Source organism: Numida meleagris, chromosome 2 (genome assembly GCF_002078875.1).
Source record: "Numida meleagris isolate 19003 breed g44 Domestic line chromosome 2, NumMel1.0, whole genome shotgun sequence".
Classification (NCBI taxonomy): Eukaryota; Metazoa; Chordata; class Aves; order Galliformes; family Numididae; genus Numida; species Numida meleagris.
The window spans coordinates 49247179-49262234 of NC_034410.1; the positions used below are offsets into that span (position 1 = coordinate 49247179).

The 15056-nt window shown below is 40.8% G+C and overlaps 1 protein-coding gene and 1 gene segment (V, D, J or C); both read right to left on the reverse strand.

Moving 5' to 3' along the window:
- LOC110393233 (immunoglobulin kappa light chain) overlaps positions 1 to 15056 on the reverse strand; it is a 41667-nt gene that overhangs the window by 6888 nt on the left and 19723 nt on the right. The window contains exon 3 of the mRNA XM_021385865.1: positions 4768 to 4812. Within this exon, the coding sequence (XP_021241540.1) occupies positions 4768 to 4812 (45 nt within the window). The remainder of the gene's footprint in view (positions 1 to 4767; positions 4813 to 15056) is intronic.
- LOC110393228 lies at positions 11001 to 14786 on the reverse strand. The segment is given in 3 exon segments: positions 11001 to 11203; positions 12623 to 13010; positions 13129 to 14786. Coding segments are annotated over 3 exon segments (540 nt in total).

Here is a 15056-nt window from a genome sequence, read left to right on the forward strand (position 1 = left end):
TTTCTGTGTAAATCCCGCCACTGGCTTTTGACAGCTGGATGCAGAGTTTACAGAGTGATCTGGCTGAGTGATGAAGTTTTTGTACATTGCGAGAAAACACATATTAATGTGTTTATTTTAATAAACTGAATTTTTTCTCAAAACGCTTTTACATTTCTTTAAATGATCTAGTTATTCTAGAGCAATCTTACAGCACTTCATATTTAGGGTTTAAAAGAAAAGGCGATGAAAGCTAAGATAAGACTGTCTGCCTTCAAAATTATAACCCTTGTATTATGCATTTCCCTCTTATCAGAAAGTTGTCACTGAAATGAGAATGTGGACTGAGCTTTCTGCTTTTCCCAGAAAGAGACTTGCTAACTATTTTATCGTTCTCTAACATTAATTTAGGGGTTATTTTTATCTTCTTTATTCATCAGGCCTTCCAGGGATGCGAAATTAAAACCATTTTCAAAACAGTTTATTTGTTTCAGAATTGTATATATTCTGAGAAGATCATGATGTAGCTCTTGTTCCAGTGACATGCTCTGCTTGGACTTATTACTATCGCAGATGTTTCTTTTAGATTTTCAAAGCTTAGTAAATTACCCTGCCTGATTTTGCGGGCCAGATCTTAATTATCTAGTTTGATGCTTTTCTCTTGGCTTATCAAATTTTAATAGACAGAAGGAGGTGGTTCCAGCTCTTATTTCATCCTGCCCACATTAGACTTCTATTAAGGACAGGACATCTAGGACAAGGGGGAATAGTTTTAAATTGAGACAGGGGAGATTTAGGTTAGGTGTTAGGAGGAAGTTTTTCACACAGAGGGTGGTGATGCACTGGAACAGGTTGCCCAAGGAGGTTGTGGATGCCCCGTCCCTGGAGGCATTCAAGGCCAGGCTGGACGTGGCTCTGGGCAGCCTGGTCTAGTGGTTGGCGACCCTGCACTCAGCAGGGAGCTTGAAACTCGATGATCTTTGAGGTCCTTTTCAACCCAGGCTATACTATGATTCTATGATTCTATGATTCAACGATTAAGATGGAAGAACTTCCACCTCTAGAATTACTAGTGTCTTTCCATTTATCATAAAAAGACCCTAGGTGCTTAGCTTAAATGAGATACTGAAATTGTACCGCAATACTGAGGAAATGTGCAGCTTGAATAACTGTGACTTGTCTGCATAGGAGAGTCTCATGTACACATGCAAATAAATGAATGAGAAAGGAGAATAGACAAATTAAGTTTTTGCAGTAGGCATGAAAATATCTGTGCTTGTGTGTGAGTATATACATAAGCTGTAATTATGTTTAGCAGAAAAAAAGTTAAAAACCTATCTGTAGATTTTGGTATATTTTCAGGCTTATCTGTAAAGTAATTTATGACAAACTTGTTTACATTGACCTTTCTGTGTTAGACTCTCAAAAATATATGCTGTTTACCTTATTGAGCAGTTCTCTGAGACTGATTTAAAGAGGTACTTATGTCTTTTTAAAATAATATATAACCATGAAGATGTAACCTGCAGATAATTCTTAAGCTAGTATATGGCTTTTCTTGTGATAATACTGGGAGACTTAAGTTGAAATTTTAATTATCCTTGTTTGGATGGCCCCACAAAATGAGCTGAGATCACTCAGCTCATAGCATCTTGGTTCAGAAGCATTGGTAATAACATTGTCTATGCTGAGCCTTCCCAGGAAACTTAAGGAAGGAGCTTACAATCAACATTCACTCCACAACTTTGCCATTGCAAAATGTAAAAAATAAACAACAACAAAAATCAACCCAAAACAAAACAAACAAAAAAACAACTTTAAAGGACTTGATGCAAATGAATTTATGAGTTTTGTGCCAGTGCCAAGTATCTGATTTAACCCACATTGCTATATTTCCTTACAGAAAATGTTTATGACATTTTGACCAGACAAGTATCAGATTTAAAGTACCATTTTTTGAGTAAAAAGAGTCTACTTATTTAGCTAAAAAAAAGTGGAAACTATGAGTTTAATTTCAGTTAGTAGTTCTATTCCCAGAGTCTTCAGTGAAATGTACATTAAATTCCATTTCAAGCTAATCCTTGCTATTACTTGTTTAACGATCTTAGAAGAAACCAAAGCTGTTGATCTGTGAGGCATTGATTGAGCTACCATATATCCTCTAGTTTTTTCTTTCCAGAAAAATTTATTCTTTTTTCAGGATGCTGAGTTCTTTTGACCACATGATTTTAAAAGCATTGATTTTATTTGATTATATGGTATGAAACTGAATGCAAGGTCTTAACCACTCTTTTTAAAACCTTTTCTTTCTCCAAACTTCTCATTTTGTAACAAATTTTACGTCTATTTCTCTATGCACTAAAATAAAGAAAGGTCTCTAAAGATCCGTGGGAGTGCAGGTTTGTTAAGCACATTTTCATCATCTTTGGGCAAAATCAAACTCTGTTTTGGTGATACCAATATATATAGGCTGTTTCTCTAACTGAATCTGTTAAAGCATAAACGCTGAAACTCATCACACAATATTACTCAGCAATCCATTTCCAATTTCTATGAAATACAGATTGTTTTGGGCTACCAACTATAAAAAGGAAATACTGTATTGGAAGGCAACTGGAAGTGTAACTACCTAGATTATTTAAATAACCTTTATTTAGATAAACTATTTAGATAACTACTTAGGTAGTTCTTTCATATCATGGTGTAATTAAGAATGATTGTGTTTTCTTGTTAAATAATTTAGAGGGAAAAATGAGTCTTATGCTGAAGATAGTGCACATAAAGAAACACCCTGGGCTACTGTTTAACTGAATTAATGAAAGACACTACAGGAAATCTGGGCTGGACAGTCCTGAACAGCCACAACTCCTCTCAATGCTTGTTATAGGAGCCCTTACTCATTTTGGACCTAACTCTCTGTATGCTGAGGCCCACTGCATTCTGCTTAAGTTGATGTGGGGTCAGGACTATTTACCTCTAGCTCCTACCATACTTGCCTACAGAATACTGATGAATCTGTAGGGTGCCAACACCAAAATGGCAGCATCACAAGCATCTCAGTGAATTTGAGATGAATTCTGCTACTGTAAATTCCACATCACTTTTCTGTCTTCTGTATTACCTTTTTAGAATTACATACCACATTCTCTCTCCCTCTAGATTGCCTTAAAAGAAAGAGGTACTCAATTCATCTTCATGCCCATGACATCCTTGCTATTTTTGCTAAAGTCATTAGCAAATGCACCTAGTAATATTAATAATGAGACTTTAGCTCTGCAGTTTTCTTTAGATTGGCCACATCTTTCCTTATTAATTTCATGCACCATCCTTTCGCCCTAACACTGGTCTGGACTTCCAAGTCTAATGGGTTTTGATTCAGAATTTCATGTTTTTCCCTATAAACACAAACAAAAAACAAACACAAAAAAATACTAATGAATGCATTAGTCTTTAGCATTTTGATTTAAAAGGGCAGAATATCAATTTAATTCAACTTTAGATGATGTGTAAGTAAATGTAAGTGTAAACTATATAGAAGCAAGATCTATTTTAGAATATAAAATTGCAAAAAATAATTAGCTATTCGAACTACTGAACTTTAGTGCATTTGATGAAATCATGGTAGATTCCTTGGTAATATTTAGGGGTTGGCATTTAAAGAAATCAAATATTGCTGCTGCAGTTTCTGCTGTGAGTTTATTTACCAGAAATATTAATAGATTATTTTCCTTATTACTTCCTAATAAGCTAGCAATGTGCTTGCGAGGTGCCAGATCATAAGCACAAGGTAAATACAGGCTTTTTATTCTCTTAGTTAGTCAGCAACCTTGGCCCTTGTAAAGGAAACAGAATCCTGCAAGTTTTGGTAGATGCTTGAAAATCATTTATTTTAAACTGTAAATACTAATTAAATGGTGACTACCTGATCACCAAGGTAAGGGCTTTCACTTAATACAACACAATTGTCCCAACATAGATATTTCTATTGAATTATAGTTATGATTTTGCTAGTCTTTCAGAAATGAATCATTTTAAACAGTCTTTGATTGGCGTGCTAGCATAAGGCAATGCATTTAACCAGGCTTAAAATATTTGGAAGAAATAGTTCCTTGCCCTTGTGTTTCTGTAATAGTCTATCCTAGGGTTACAGCATTTAGAACACCAGTTAATAGGGGAAAAAGAGGATTTTGTCCTCAACATACCTTTCAAATAAATATCTCTGCAGGAGAGGCAAGAAATAGTTGACTTCTTCAAGTACACGTTAATAAGCAAGAAGAAGGGGATTTTGAGGTACTATGCTATTTCTACTGTCAAAGTGCTGTGTACATGACAAAAATAATTAAGCACAAATTATTTCACTTTTACTAGTCTGACTGAAAAATGACTTCAGCAATAGCCATTGCAAATTGCTCTTCGAATCTGCATTGAGAAGCGATTTCTTTTTGTTAAGTTTAATTCACAACTGCTTGATTCTGTTGTTAATCCTTTGGTAGTTGGAAGAAAGCACGAGGGCTCCGGAAACTACTCCAGACCATTTTTCACAATATTTCCAAGGAGGAGTATGCTCATATGTGATAAAATAATAGCTTCTGAATATATTTGCTATCCTAAACCACTGCATTACAAATCAACAAGGCTGACAGAATGACAAGATGAGGGAAACCCGTGCAGGGATAGTGCTGACCGAAGCTCTAAGCAAGCTGAATGTGGGACATCCTCTGGGACACCATAGTAATCAATCAATCAATAACCAAACTCCTACATCTTATTGTAAGGAAAGTAACTTACCTGACACAATGAGTTTTGTACCAGAGCCAAAAATTTTCTCGTAATATGTGTACACAGTGGATAAAGTCTTTACAATATCTGATCTGTTATCTTTATATCACAGAATCTCAGAATGGCTGAGGTTGGCAGGACCCTCTGAAGATCACCTGCTCCAGCCCTCAGCAAAAGCAGGGTGCCCAGGCCCATGTCCAGGTGGCTCTTGGAGATCTCCAAGGAGGAGACCCCACAGCCTCTGGGCAGCCTGTGGCTCTGTCAGGGCTCTGTCACCCGCACAGCACAAAAGTGCTGCTTGGTGTTCAGAGGGAACCTACTTTGTTCCAGTTTTTGCTCACGGACTCTTGTCCTGGCACTGGGTGCCACTGAAAAAAGCCTGACTTCATCTTTTTCGCACCCTCCCTTCAGATATTTATAGATATTGATGAGATGACCCTGAGCCTCCTCTTCACCAGGCGAACAGACCCAACTCTCTGAACCTCTCCTACAGTCTCCTGATCATCTTCATGGCCCTGTGTTGGACTCTCTCAAATTTGCCAATGTCTCTCTTGTACCGTGGAGCTCAGAACTGGACAAATCCACAAGTGGTCTCCCCAGTGCTGAGCAGAGAGGAAGGATCCTCTCCCTTGACCTGCTGGCAATGCTATGCCTAATGCAGCCCAGGATAGTGTCAGCCTTGTTTCTGACAAGGGTACATTTAATTTATGGGTAAATATTATTATGTGAAGACAATCAGATTTGCTATTTAATCAAGAACAGCATAAATAAGCAGTAACCTAAACTAACTAAGTAGTTAGTTAGTTTTAGTCTTCCAAAACTTTAGATGGTTGTAGCAGACTAAGGAATTTCACTCCTTATCTGCTACTTGGAGAAAGCAGCAACAGCAGAAGATAATAGCCAAGTAAACTGCTCCCTTAAAGCACCATAAGATCAGCCCTAGAATTAGTGAGCATTATGGTGAGAGCTGAGCAGCACAAAACTCCTGATCAGAATTTTTGTTACCAGAACATGAAGCAAAACCTCGAATAAATGTCAAAACTCCCATTATCAAGACATCCAATTTTCAGATGAGCAAAATTAGACAGTTTCCATCCCAGGTACTTAGTTAAGCCAAACCACAGGCAAGTATCAAAGCATCTGAAGTTTACATGAAGCAATACAATTTTGATAAAGTATTGCAATATTTTGGGAGGGGAAAGTTAGTGTCTTGACATTTCAGTATTCTTAATAATAACAATACATAACATGTAATAAATGACAGTAAGAGGTTTCTGCAAAAAATAGGAAGATAGAATAGCCTTTTGGCTATGCAGGTCTTAAGACAGTTCTGGGCATTCTCCCATCATTTGGTATAGTCAGACTTAGTCAAAAATAAGGGTCTTGCTCTTCTAAGATTTTGAGTAACTCAAAATTGACATTGTCTTTCAAAATGAATTAGACATATCACAAAAGTTGAATATGCACCATAAAAGATAAAATCTTTAAGTTCTCTGAATGTTGTCATTGACACATTTAAATTCATCTTTAAGAAGCAAATAAGGAGTTAATTATACTTCTACACTGCAATAATTGCCTCATTTTTCTCATTTAATATATACATACAAAACAATGTAATATGTAAATACAACACAATGATGTTGTGTTCTGCATCAGGAAATAATACTCTTTGCAGGCAAAATCCTGCAGAGCATTCTGTAGGATTAAAACTAGTGGGAGCTAAAGAACCAGAGCACATCACACAGGCAATATCCAACAGTATAGAAATGCGTTTCAAATGTAGTAAGTTTTATTTCACACTCACCTGAAACAATAAGTTTAGTTCCAGTTCCAAATATTTTCTCATCACCATACCACAGTGTGATAATGCTTAGCAATATCTTCTGCATTTCGCTTATCTTTCACAAACTACAGAAAGTATCTCTGTGATTTAGAAGCTGGTGATAATTTGGCCAGTGCAATAACTGAATTTTTAACATGGACTGGAATGCAATATTTAGAAATACTATGATTTTTTCTGTGGAGAGTAAAAATGTCCTGAATTTTAAACACAGCATTTTCTGAGAAGAAGGTAGTGCCACGCTTACTTACTATGCTTTAGTCCTTTTAGTGCTGGGATTTTTGCAGTGAAGATCTGCTGTCTCTAGGTATTTTCTCTAAAGTAATTTCTATCTATTATTTTAAGAAACGTGGTTACATTATCATTCCCAAAGGAAAACAAAGTTAATTACTAGATATTTGTGGATTTAGATAAGGTATCGTGCACATTATTGCTGTATGAAAATACTTTAGATTAAGCTTCATCATACTCTTACTTCGAAGCCCATATTTTACATGCAAAGACCACATTCTAGCAAAACAGACACCTAGCCTGTGTTTAAGTAAGTTTGTGCCTGTTTTAAGCAGTTTTGCTGTTCCCTCTTTGACAAAAATACCTACCTATTTTCAGACAAAATCTAACTGCAAATTGCAGAAAACTGCAAGTTTCCTCTGCTTTTTGCAGTTCAACTTGTTTATACTCACATTGGTAACCTCATGTATTTTCTGAGCAACATACTGTAGGCAGTGCTGCAAGCTTTATACCTAAAATAGCATTCATACTATAGATTGCATAGTTTTCACAGAATTAATGAATGCAAAGGGAAGCCAGTTACTTTTCAGTACAGTCAGGACCTAGAAATTTATTCAATTCCTGGCATTTTTTCTTCCCAATTAATTTAGTCTGAACCACGTATATGAATAAGCAAGTTTTTGCATTTCTGACTAGTTGTACTGAGAGTTGTCTATAAGTTTTCACACAATTCATTATTCTTTCCTGGAACAGCGCAAGGAATGAATCCACCCCAGAATTTTAAATTTTACCTCTCCTCATTTTTCCATCCCCCAATCCTTGATAAATGTTTGGTAATTTTTCCATAGTTGATCTCTCTATCCACTAGGTTGATATTCATGCCCATCAACAGCCAACTGCACAGATCACAGGCAAAATATGACCTATCAGGCAGAAATTATTTTTCCTACACTCTTACATTCTTAACTATAATCTAAGAACCCCAATAACGGTAAAAATCAGATCAGTATCAATGGTACTTACTGGAGACAATCAGCTTAGTTCCTGTGCCGAAGTATTTGATCCATACACTACACACTGTGTTTTAGCTTTGCAAAAATCTAAAGTGCTCTCTTGATGTGCAGTCACTGAAAACAAAAAAAAAAGGTAAATTTGTCAGGTAACCCATCCGTTTAATGCCTAAGAATTAAGTGAAGGTTTCCCCTTCAATTTTACACACAAAGTAAGCTCACAGGATTATATATGTTAAAGAACCACATACCCTCAGGTCATCATCCTTCTCATCCCCAAAGGTATACTCCCCCTCCCACCCAGAATTAAGTACCATCAACTAGTACTAGGATACAATCATGCACTGAGAGCCACTCTGCTGTCCATCATGAACGTGCCCATGTGCTGCATCTTGCATTTCCTTGCCCCCAGCATGTGGCTCTTACCTGTCTGCCTCCTGGAGTCAGTCCTGACCCTGAAATAACCACTCACTGGCATCTTTTCCTATGTCAGCAGAAGGAAGATGAAGGCTTCTCCTTTGCACACTTGTTTCTTTCAGGACAGCCCAAGAGAACATCTGAGAAAACCCTGGTTCTTTCAAACAGCCTGCATGCTTTGCTTGACATTTAAAGGAAACAGTTTGAATAATTCTGGGATCTTCTGTGCCATAATGACTACAAACCAGTGTTAAGAAATTATGGTTTGTGGCTACAGAGAGGAACCAGACTGCAGATGGTTTAAGCAGTTTAGACCACCTTTCAGTTTAAGCAGATGTAACAGAAACAGTTGCCTACTCTAATTTCTTCTGGGCAGAAATGTTGAACAGACTGCCCAGTGAAATAGTGGAGTCCCCATCTCTGGAGATATTTAAAAGGCATGTCGATATAGTGCCTAGGGACATGGTTTAGTGCTGGACTTAGTAGTGCAAGACGAATGGATGGACTTGATGATCTTATGGGGCTAATTCAGCATAAATAATTCTATTATTTATTTTTGCAAACACAATGCAATACCAGCAGTGACACAGAGAAGAGAAAGGAGAGGACCAGTTCTTCCCCAGCTGTGTCCTGAGTCATGCTGTGAAGGATGCCATTGCCATCTTGCCTGTTGTTGCTGGGACTGGATTGTGTCCACAACAGTGAGTACACGGGAGTTCTCACTGGAAGAAACACAGAAAGCAAAGCACCGTGCGTTGCAGATAGATTGTCCAGTTCCTGTCTATGTTTTTGCCTTGCAAGCATGAGTAGGGCAAAATAGAACAATAGCCAGTTTGAACACCTGCCACATACTTGAAATTGGGTCACATTTTCAACCCATCAGACTAATATTCTTCTGCGAGTTACACTTCAAAGAAGAATGTGAGAAGAGTCTCAGTAGACCGCAGTAAAGGAAAATACGAAAGAATTGCTAGATGGTAGGGAAAAAGTTCTGTGGATTATTTTCATAGGCATGAGGGTCAACATGAACATTGAAGCAGGAGCTGAGAGGGACACATTGCTTAGGGGCATAAATTTGGAAAGGTGTTCTTAAGTAAGGAAAGCTCTTTTCCTTTTCCTTGGTACTAGCTTTGGCAACACTGCATCCGGCTTTCTGGAGTGATTCTGATGCGTTGCTGCTGTGATGACTGGGAGTGAAACACAGACAGTGAAAGCAAGAAGGATGGGGAAAGAGACTGACACAGCTCAACAAAGAAGAAAAACAGACATCTCCAGATCTCTGGAGGAATAAATAAGAAATCTTCCTTCCCCCTCAGTTGCAAACTTTTAAACCACAGTAAGACATTTTCCTTCTCTGAAAATCTTAGGAACCTGCAAGCTAAAGCTCTCTCTTTCTTTTCTTATCCAGCAAAAGGCTTTGAAAATCTTCAGGACAACGTGCCAAGTCATCTCCAGGAACAACAGGATGGAAAAGTGCTGCTTTCTAGTGAAGAAATCGTAGAATCATTAAGGTTGGAAAAGACTGCTATGATCATCTAGTCCAACTGTCATCCCACTAAACCGTGTCCCTCAATGCCACGTCTACCCTTTTCTTGAAAAGCTCCAGGGATGGTGATTCTACCATTTACCTGAGCAGCGTGTTCCAATACATTACCACTGTTTCTGAGAAGAAATTTTTCCTGATATCCCAGCTGAATCATTACAAGCAGTCCATGGCTATGCTTGAGGTAAAAGGAAGCGCACCTGAAGTGCTGAGGTTGGATTATGTTTTAGACTTGCACTGTTTGCTCACCCTTGGCACTTGCTTGCTTGAAATCCCCAGCTTTTGGAAGAGGTTTCATGGAGATATTTCTAGATCTATCTGTGTCTGTGACAGGAAACAGCAGGCCCACAGACCCACCAGTCCGAAAAAGGGAGGGGGGGGTGTTGATGGTTTATGGGCTGCTTTGGCCTGGTTTTGTGACTAATGGGGCAGGAGACCCACAAGCACATGACCTTGGAAAGGGGAAGGGAGAAGGGGAAGGGTAGAGAGATGGGAGTCGGGCCTAAAGACAGAACAGCGGCAACGATGTGAGGAGGAAAGTTAATTTACTAAATATGATATTGGAATGCAAGATAACACAATATAATACAATATAATTGGAATTGAGGGTAATAAACCAAATAAAATAAGAGAGAGAGAGAGTGTTCAAAACTGCTGGCCTTACTCTAAGAGTTGAAGGCAGGACGGTGAGGAACACGCACTCCCAGGCAGTGAATAAAAGAGAGCGTCTCGTGACTTACAAGGAGTTTTATCTTTCCCTCTGAACGCAAAGTCCTCTGGGGTATGTAGTTTCCTCTTCGGAGAACCAGGTACCTGGAAATCGGTAGTCCACGGAACTGGAGCATTAACTCTTTAACTCCCAGTGCACTACATGATGTTATGATGTGGAATACTGAAAAGAAAAAATCATAAAACTATGACAAGATGGCATCTGCAAGGAACTGCTCAGCAGCGCGCAAATCCTCCCACCTATGTGTTCAGGTAACTCCTCCATGCTGGGGAAGTGAGTTGGGATCTATCAAATGGCTTGTGGTTGAGCTGCTGGAGGAGTATTGGTTGTGGTGATTGCTGGGCTGCTGCCATAGTGTGGGACCCAGTAGGCACAATAGTAGGTAGCAGCGTCATCTGGAAGTACATTTCTTATTGTAAGAATACAAAGTTTCTGCCTAGAAATAGTTTGAATCCTGTATCTGTGCCTTTGGGAGCTCTCATCTACTACTGTTGCCCCTGATGTAAAGTAGGTCATCCTCACCAGAGTTTTATTCTCTTTCAGCTGATACCAATGTATGACAGTGTTACCAAAATTTCCAGAGAAGTCTCCAAAATGACATTGCAGACGTATACTTCCTTGTGACTTGGTGATGGATACGGGGCTCTGTATGGGAATTTCCCATGTAAATCCATCTAAGAAAGAAAGAAAAAAAAGAGGAGAAATTATGTTATTCAGTGACAGTCGGGGAATTGGGAATTTTAGCTCAAGCATGGATTCCTGTGAGGAAAAGTAAGCTTAAGAAAGAAGAACGTACAAGACCAAGTGGTTGTGGCCACAAGAGCTGCCAGCAGCAGCATGTTTGCTTGTCCTGCTCGGCTGCTGATGAGACTCAGAAAAGGAAAGTGGCCCCAGTACGGAATGGGCTGTGTTGCATGGGAGGAGGAGTTGACTCCTTTGGGGGGCTGCTGGTGACCTTGTGCAGCAAGCCAGAGGAATGTGTTCTGAAAGGTCTTGCTGAGAGCCATGAGAGCCAGGGAGCAAGCATGCAGGCAAGTTTATAAGAAGCACATCTTCCCTTGTGGTAGACAAGAGCTTGTAAATCTCTGACATAAATTGGCCTCCTTAGGATGTTGCGGTACCCAAACCTGGTAAACCATATTTCCAGGCAGTTAAGAGTGTCTTACATGTGGAGTAGGGTAGACTAGAGGGGAGACATGGTGACATTTTTTTGGAAGTACTTGAGACTGGCAAGAATATTTTTTGCATCAGCACATTGTTGTTCTTTTCTTGCGTCTCCTTTGCTAGGGGATCACAATGGCTGGACCAGAAAATCAGTGCCGTGTTAGCTTTCCTCAAGAATCACTCAATCCCTGCCATGGCTAGGCAAACCACAGCAATGGAGCAGCTGAGTTTCCAGTACTGATGTGTTAATTCTTCAGGCAGTGAAGACTTTCCTTGCCCTTACAAAGGGTAGATGTGTGTCTGAAGACTGGAGTGCTCATAATGGCAAAAATATCAAATGGGGCATGCATCAACCATGTGCGTCAGTAAAGGTTTGTGACAGAAATGCTGGAAAGGAGCTCTGTGGAGAAGGACCTGGGGGTCCTGGAGGACAGCGGGTTGACCGTGAGCCAGCAGTGTGCCCTTGTGGCCAAGAAGGCCAGTGGTATTGTGGGGTGCTTTGAAACGAGCGTGGCCAGCAGGTTGAGGGAGGTGATCTTCCCTCTCTACTCTGCCCTGACGAGGCCACATCTGGAGTGCTGTGTTCACTTCTGGGCTTCCCAGTTCAAGAAAGACAGGGAACTTCTAGGGATTCCAGTGGCAGGCCACAGAGATGATTAGGAGAATGCAGCATCTGCCTTATGAGGAAAGGCTGAAAGACCTGGGACTGTTCAGGCTGGAGGAGACTGATAGAGGATCTTATCAATGCTTGTAACGTGCTCTAGGGCATCTGCTTTAGCAGGGAGGTTGGACTGGGTGATTTCCCAGGGTCCCTTCCTGCCCTTTAGAGTTTGTGATTCTCTGAATCTGTGTAGCATTAGCTGTTTGTTCTGGGTAGCAGCTGATAGCACATGGAGTGAGAAGGCTGGGGGAATGAGGCAGTAACAAACCTGTGGTTCAGACTGAAGGAGTGGTTGAAGGAGATTTGTGGCGTGATGCTCTCTGAGCCCCTATCACGGTGCGGGTCCCAGTAGGCACAGTAGTACGTAGCAGCGTCGTCTGGAATTACATCATTTATTGTAAGCATACACAGATTCCGACTAGAAACTTTACCAACCATGTACTTGTTCTCTTGAAAACCACTTTCGACTGTAGTTTTCCCTCCTACGTAGAAGAGTATCCTCTCCGGAGCTTTATTCTCCTTCAGTTGATACCAGTGTATGACGGTGCTATCAAAACTTCCTGGTAATTTATTCATTTCACAGAACATACGTGCACTTTTCTGGAACCTGGTGATGGATACAGGTCTCTGTATTGGAATTTCTTGAGCAAATCCATCTGCAAGAAAAGAGATGGGGGAACGATGTTATTAGCTGATGTTCAGGGATTAGACGAGCAGTTAGTGCAGCAAAGGGCACCCTCTGAGGAAAACGAAGTTAAAAGTTGCAGGACTTACAAAACCAAGCAGTTGTGGCCATGAGAGCTGCCAGTGGCAGCATGTTTGTGGCTCCCACTCAGTTGCTGTTGAGACTTGGAGGAGAATGAATGGGGGCTTAGATGGAAACAGCACTGAGTGGGAGGAGAAGTCACCGGAGATGGTTTTTCTGTGCATAACAACACAGGGCTGTGCTTCAGAGAAGCCTCAGCAGCCTGGGTAAGGGGAACAACAGTTAGTGGGAGAAGTCTCCAGTGATGTTTTGTCCGTGCATGATAACATGGGGCTGTGATAACACATCAGCCTGGGATCGGAATAAACCCAGCAAATGTTGAGGTTGGTTAGAAGGTTATCATCCCTTCTGCTTTTCAGAGAAATGCAAGCACTACTGCTCAGTCCAAGGACGTGAATTTTGTGCTTGGAGCTGCTGGGAAAGGACTGAGACAAAGAGCAGCTCCAGCTGGGCATCAGGTGCAAGGCTGCCAGCTGAGAGGCCACCCTAGTGGGCAGTGAGCATGTGCTGTCACTCAGAGTGGATGGGAGGAATGTCCCTTTTCCATGAGAGACCCCATTCAGCTGCCCCAGCTTGCTCACCCATCTCCAGCATGACAAAATGTCCTCTGCTCATGCTTCCCTCCGCTGAAGAGCCGGTAGGTATCAGCTTTCAGCAATGGGGCAGCAGCAGTGTGAGCGTGCACCCTGCCTGTGATTTGGAGTGTAGGAGGAAATGCACAGCTGCAGGATGTCAGTTTTGAGCCTCAGAAGAGACGCAAACACTTCTTGGAAAGAAATACTGGAAAACTAAAGCAGAAAAACAGGTGGCAATGTGGTGTTAAGCACATATTGCTAAACGGATTGGACGACTCCCTCTCTACCTAGTAAATACCAACAGCCACGTCTGTTTAACTTTAAGGCAGGACAGGCAGGTAGGTGGCTTCAGCACATGAGCGAGGTAGAGAAAAGGATGGGACAGACTTTAATGAGAAGGGAGAGAGATGCATGCATTTGGTCACGCCTTGCAGTGGCAGCCCAGGACAATCTCCGATGTCGGCAACCTCAGTTAATTCAAATCACATTTGTGTTAGGAGTTGTATGGAGAGAACATGAGACTAAAGCCCTGTTGCCAAAATCTTCCAGGACGGATGAAACATGTATCAGTCCACTGCTATTCTTGTGAGCTCCGAGCAGAAATCGGTCCGGTACCTGATTCTAGATGAATATGAAAGGAGTATGGTAGTGATGGGATCTCACACAACTAATACCTTAGTGCCAGCTGCTGTCTAAGTTTTGTACTGAAGATTTCTAACACAGCAAGTCTCCCAGTAGGCATAATTACAAATTAAACTTTGTGGTATCTGTTGCAAGAAGACACGTGTGCTGAGCAGATTCCTTTCCAGCAATATAACTTTCCAGGTTAAGATTATCACCAAATAGATTTGTCTCTGAAGAAATGGTTAACATTTGCAGATAGCTTCAGAATCCGTCATTTGATATAAGTAGATATCCTAATCTTTGGAGAGACTTAGGTGGAAGTGCTTCTGGCTGAGCGGCTCATCCACACCATGGGAGTTGATGTGGTATCTTTCAAATGATTAGTAACTGATAGGACTGGAGGGAATGGCCTCAAGTTGCACCAGGGGAGATTCAGGCTGGATGTTAGGAAATACTGCTTTTCTGAAAGAGGGGTGAGGTGCTGGAATGGGCTGCCCAGGGAGGTGGTGGAGTCACCAACTCTGGAGGTGTTGAAGGAACGTTTAGATGCTGTACTGAGGGACATGGACTAGTGAGAAGTCTAGACGATAGGTGGACGTTTGGACTGGATGTTCTTGTAGGTCTTTTCCAACCTTGGTGTTTGTTTCTATGATTCGATGACTCTATGATTTGTGGTTGAGCTGCCGAGGAAGTATTTGCTGAGGTGATTGTTCTCACTTCTGCCACAGTGAGGGTCC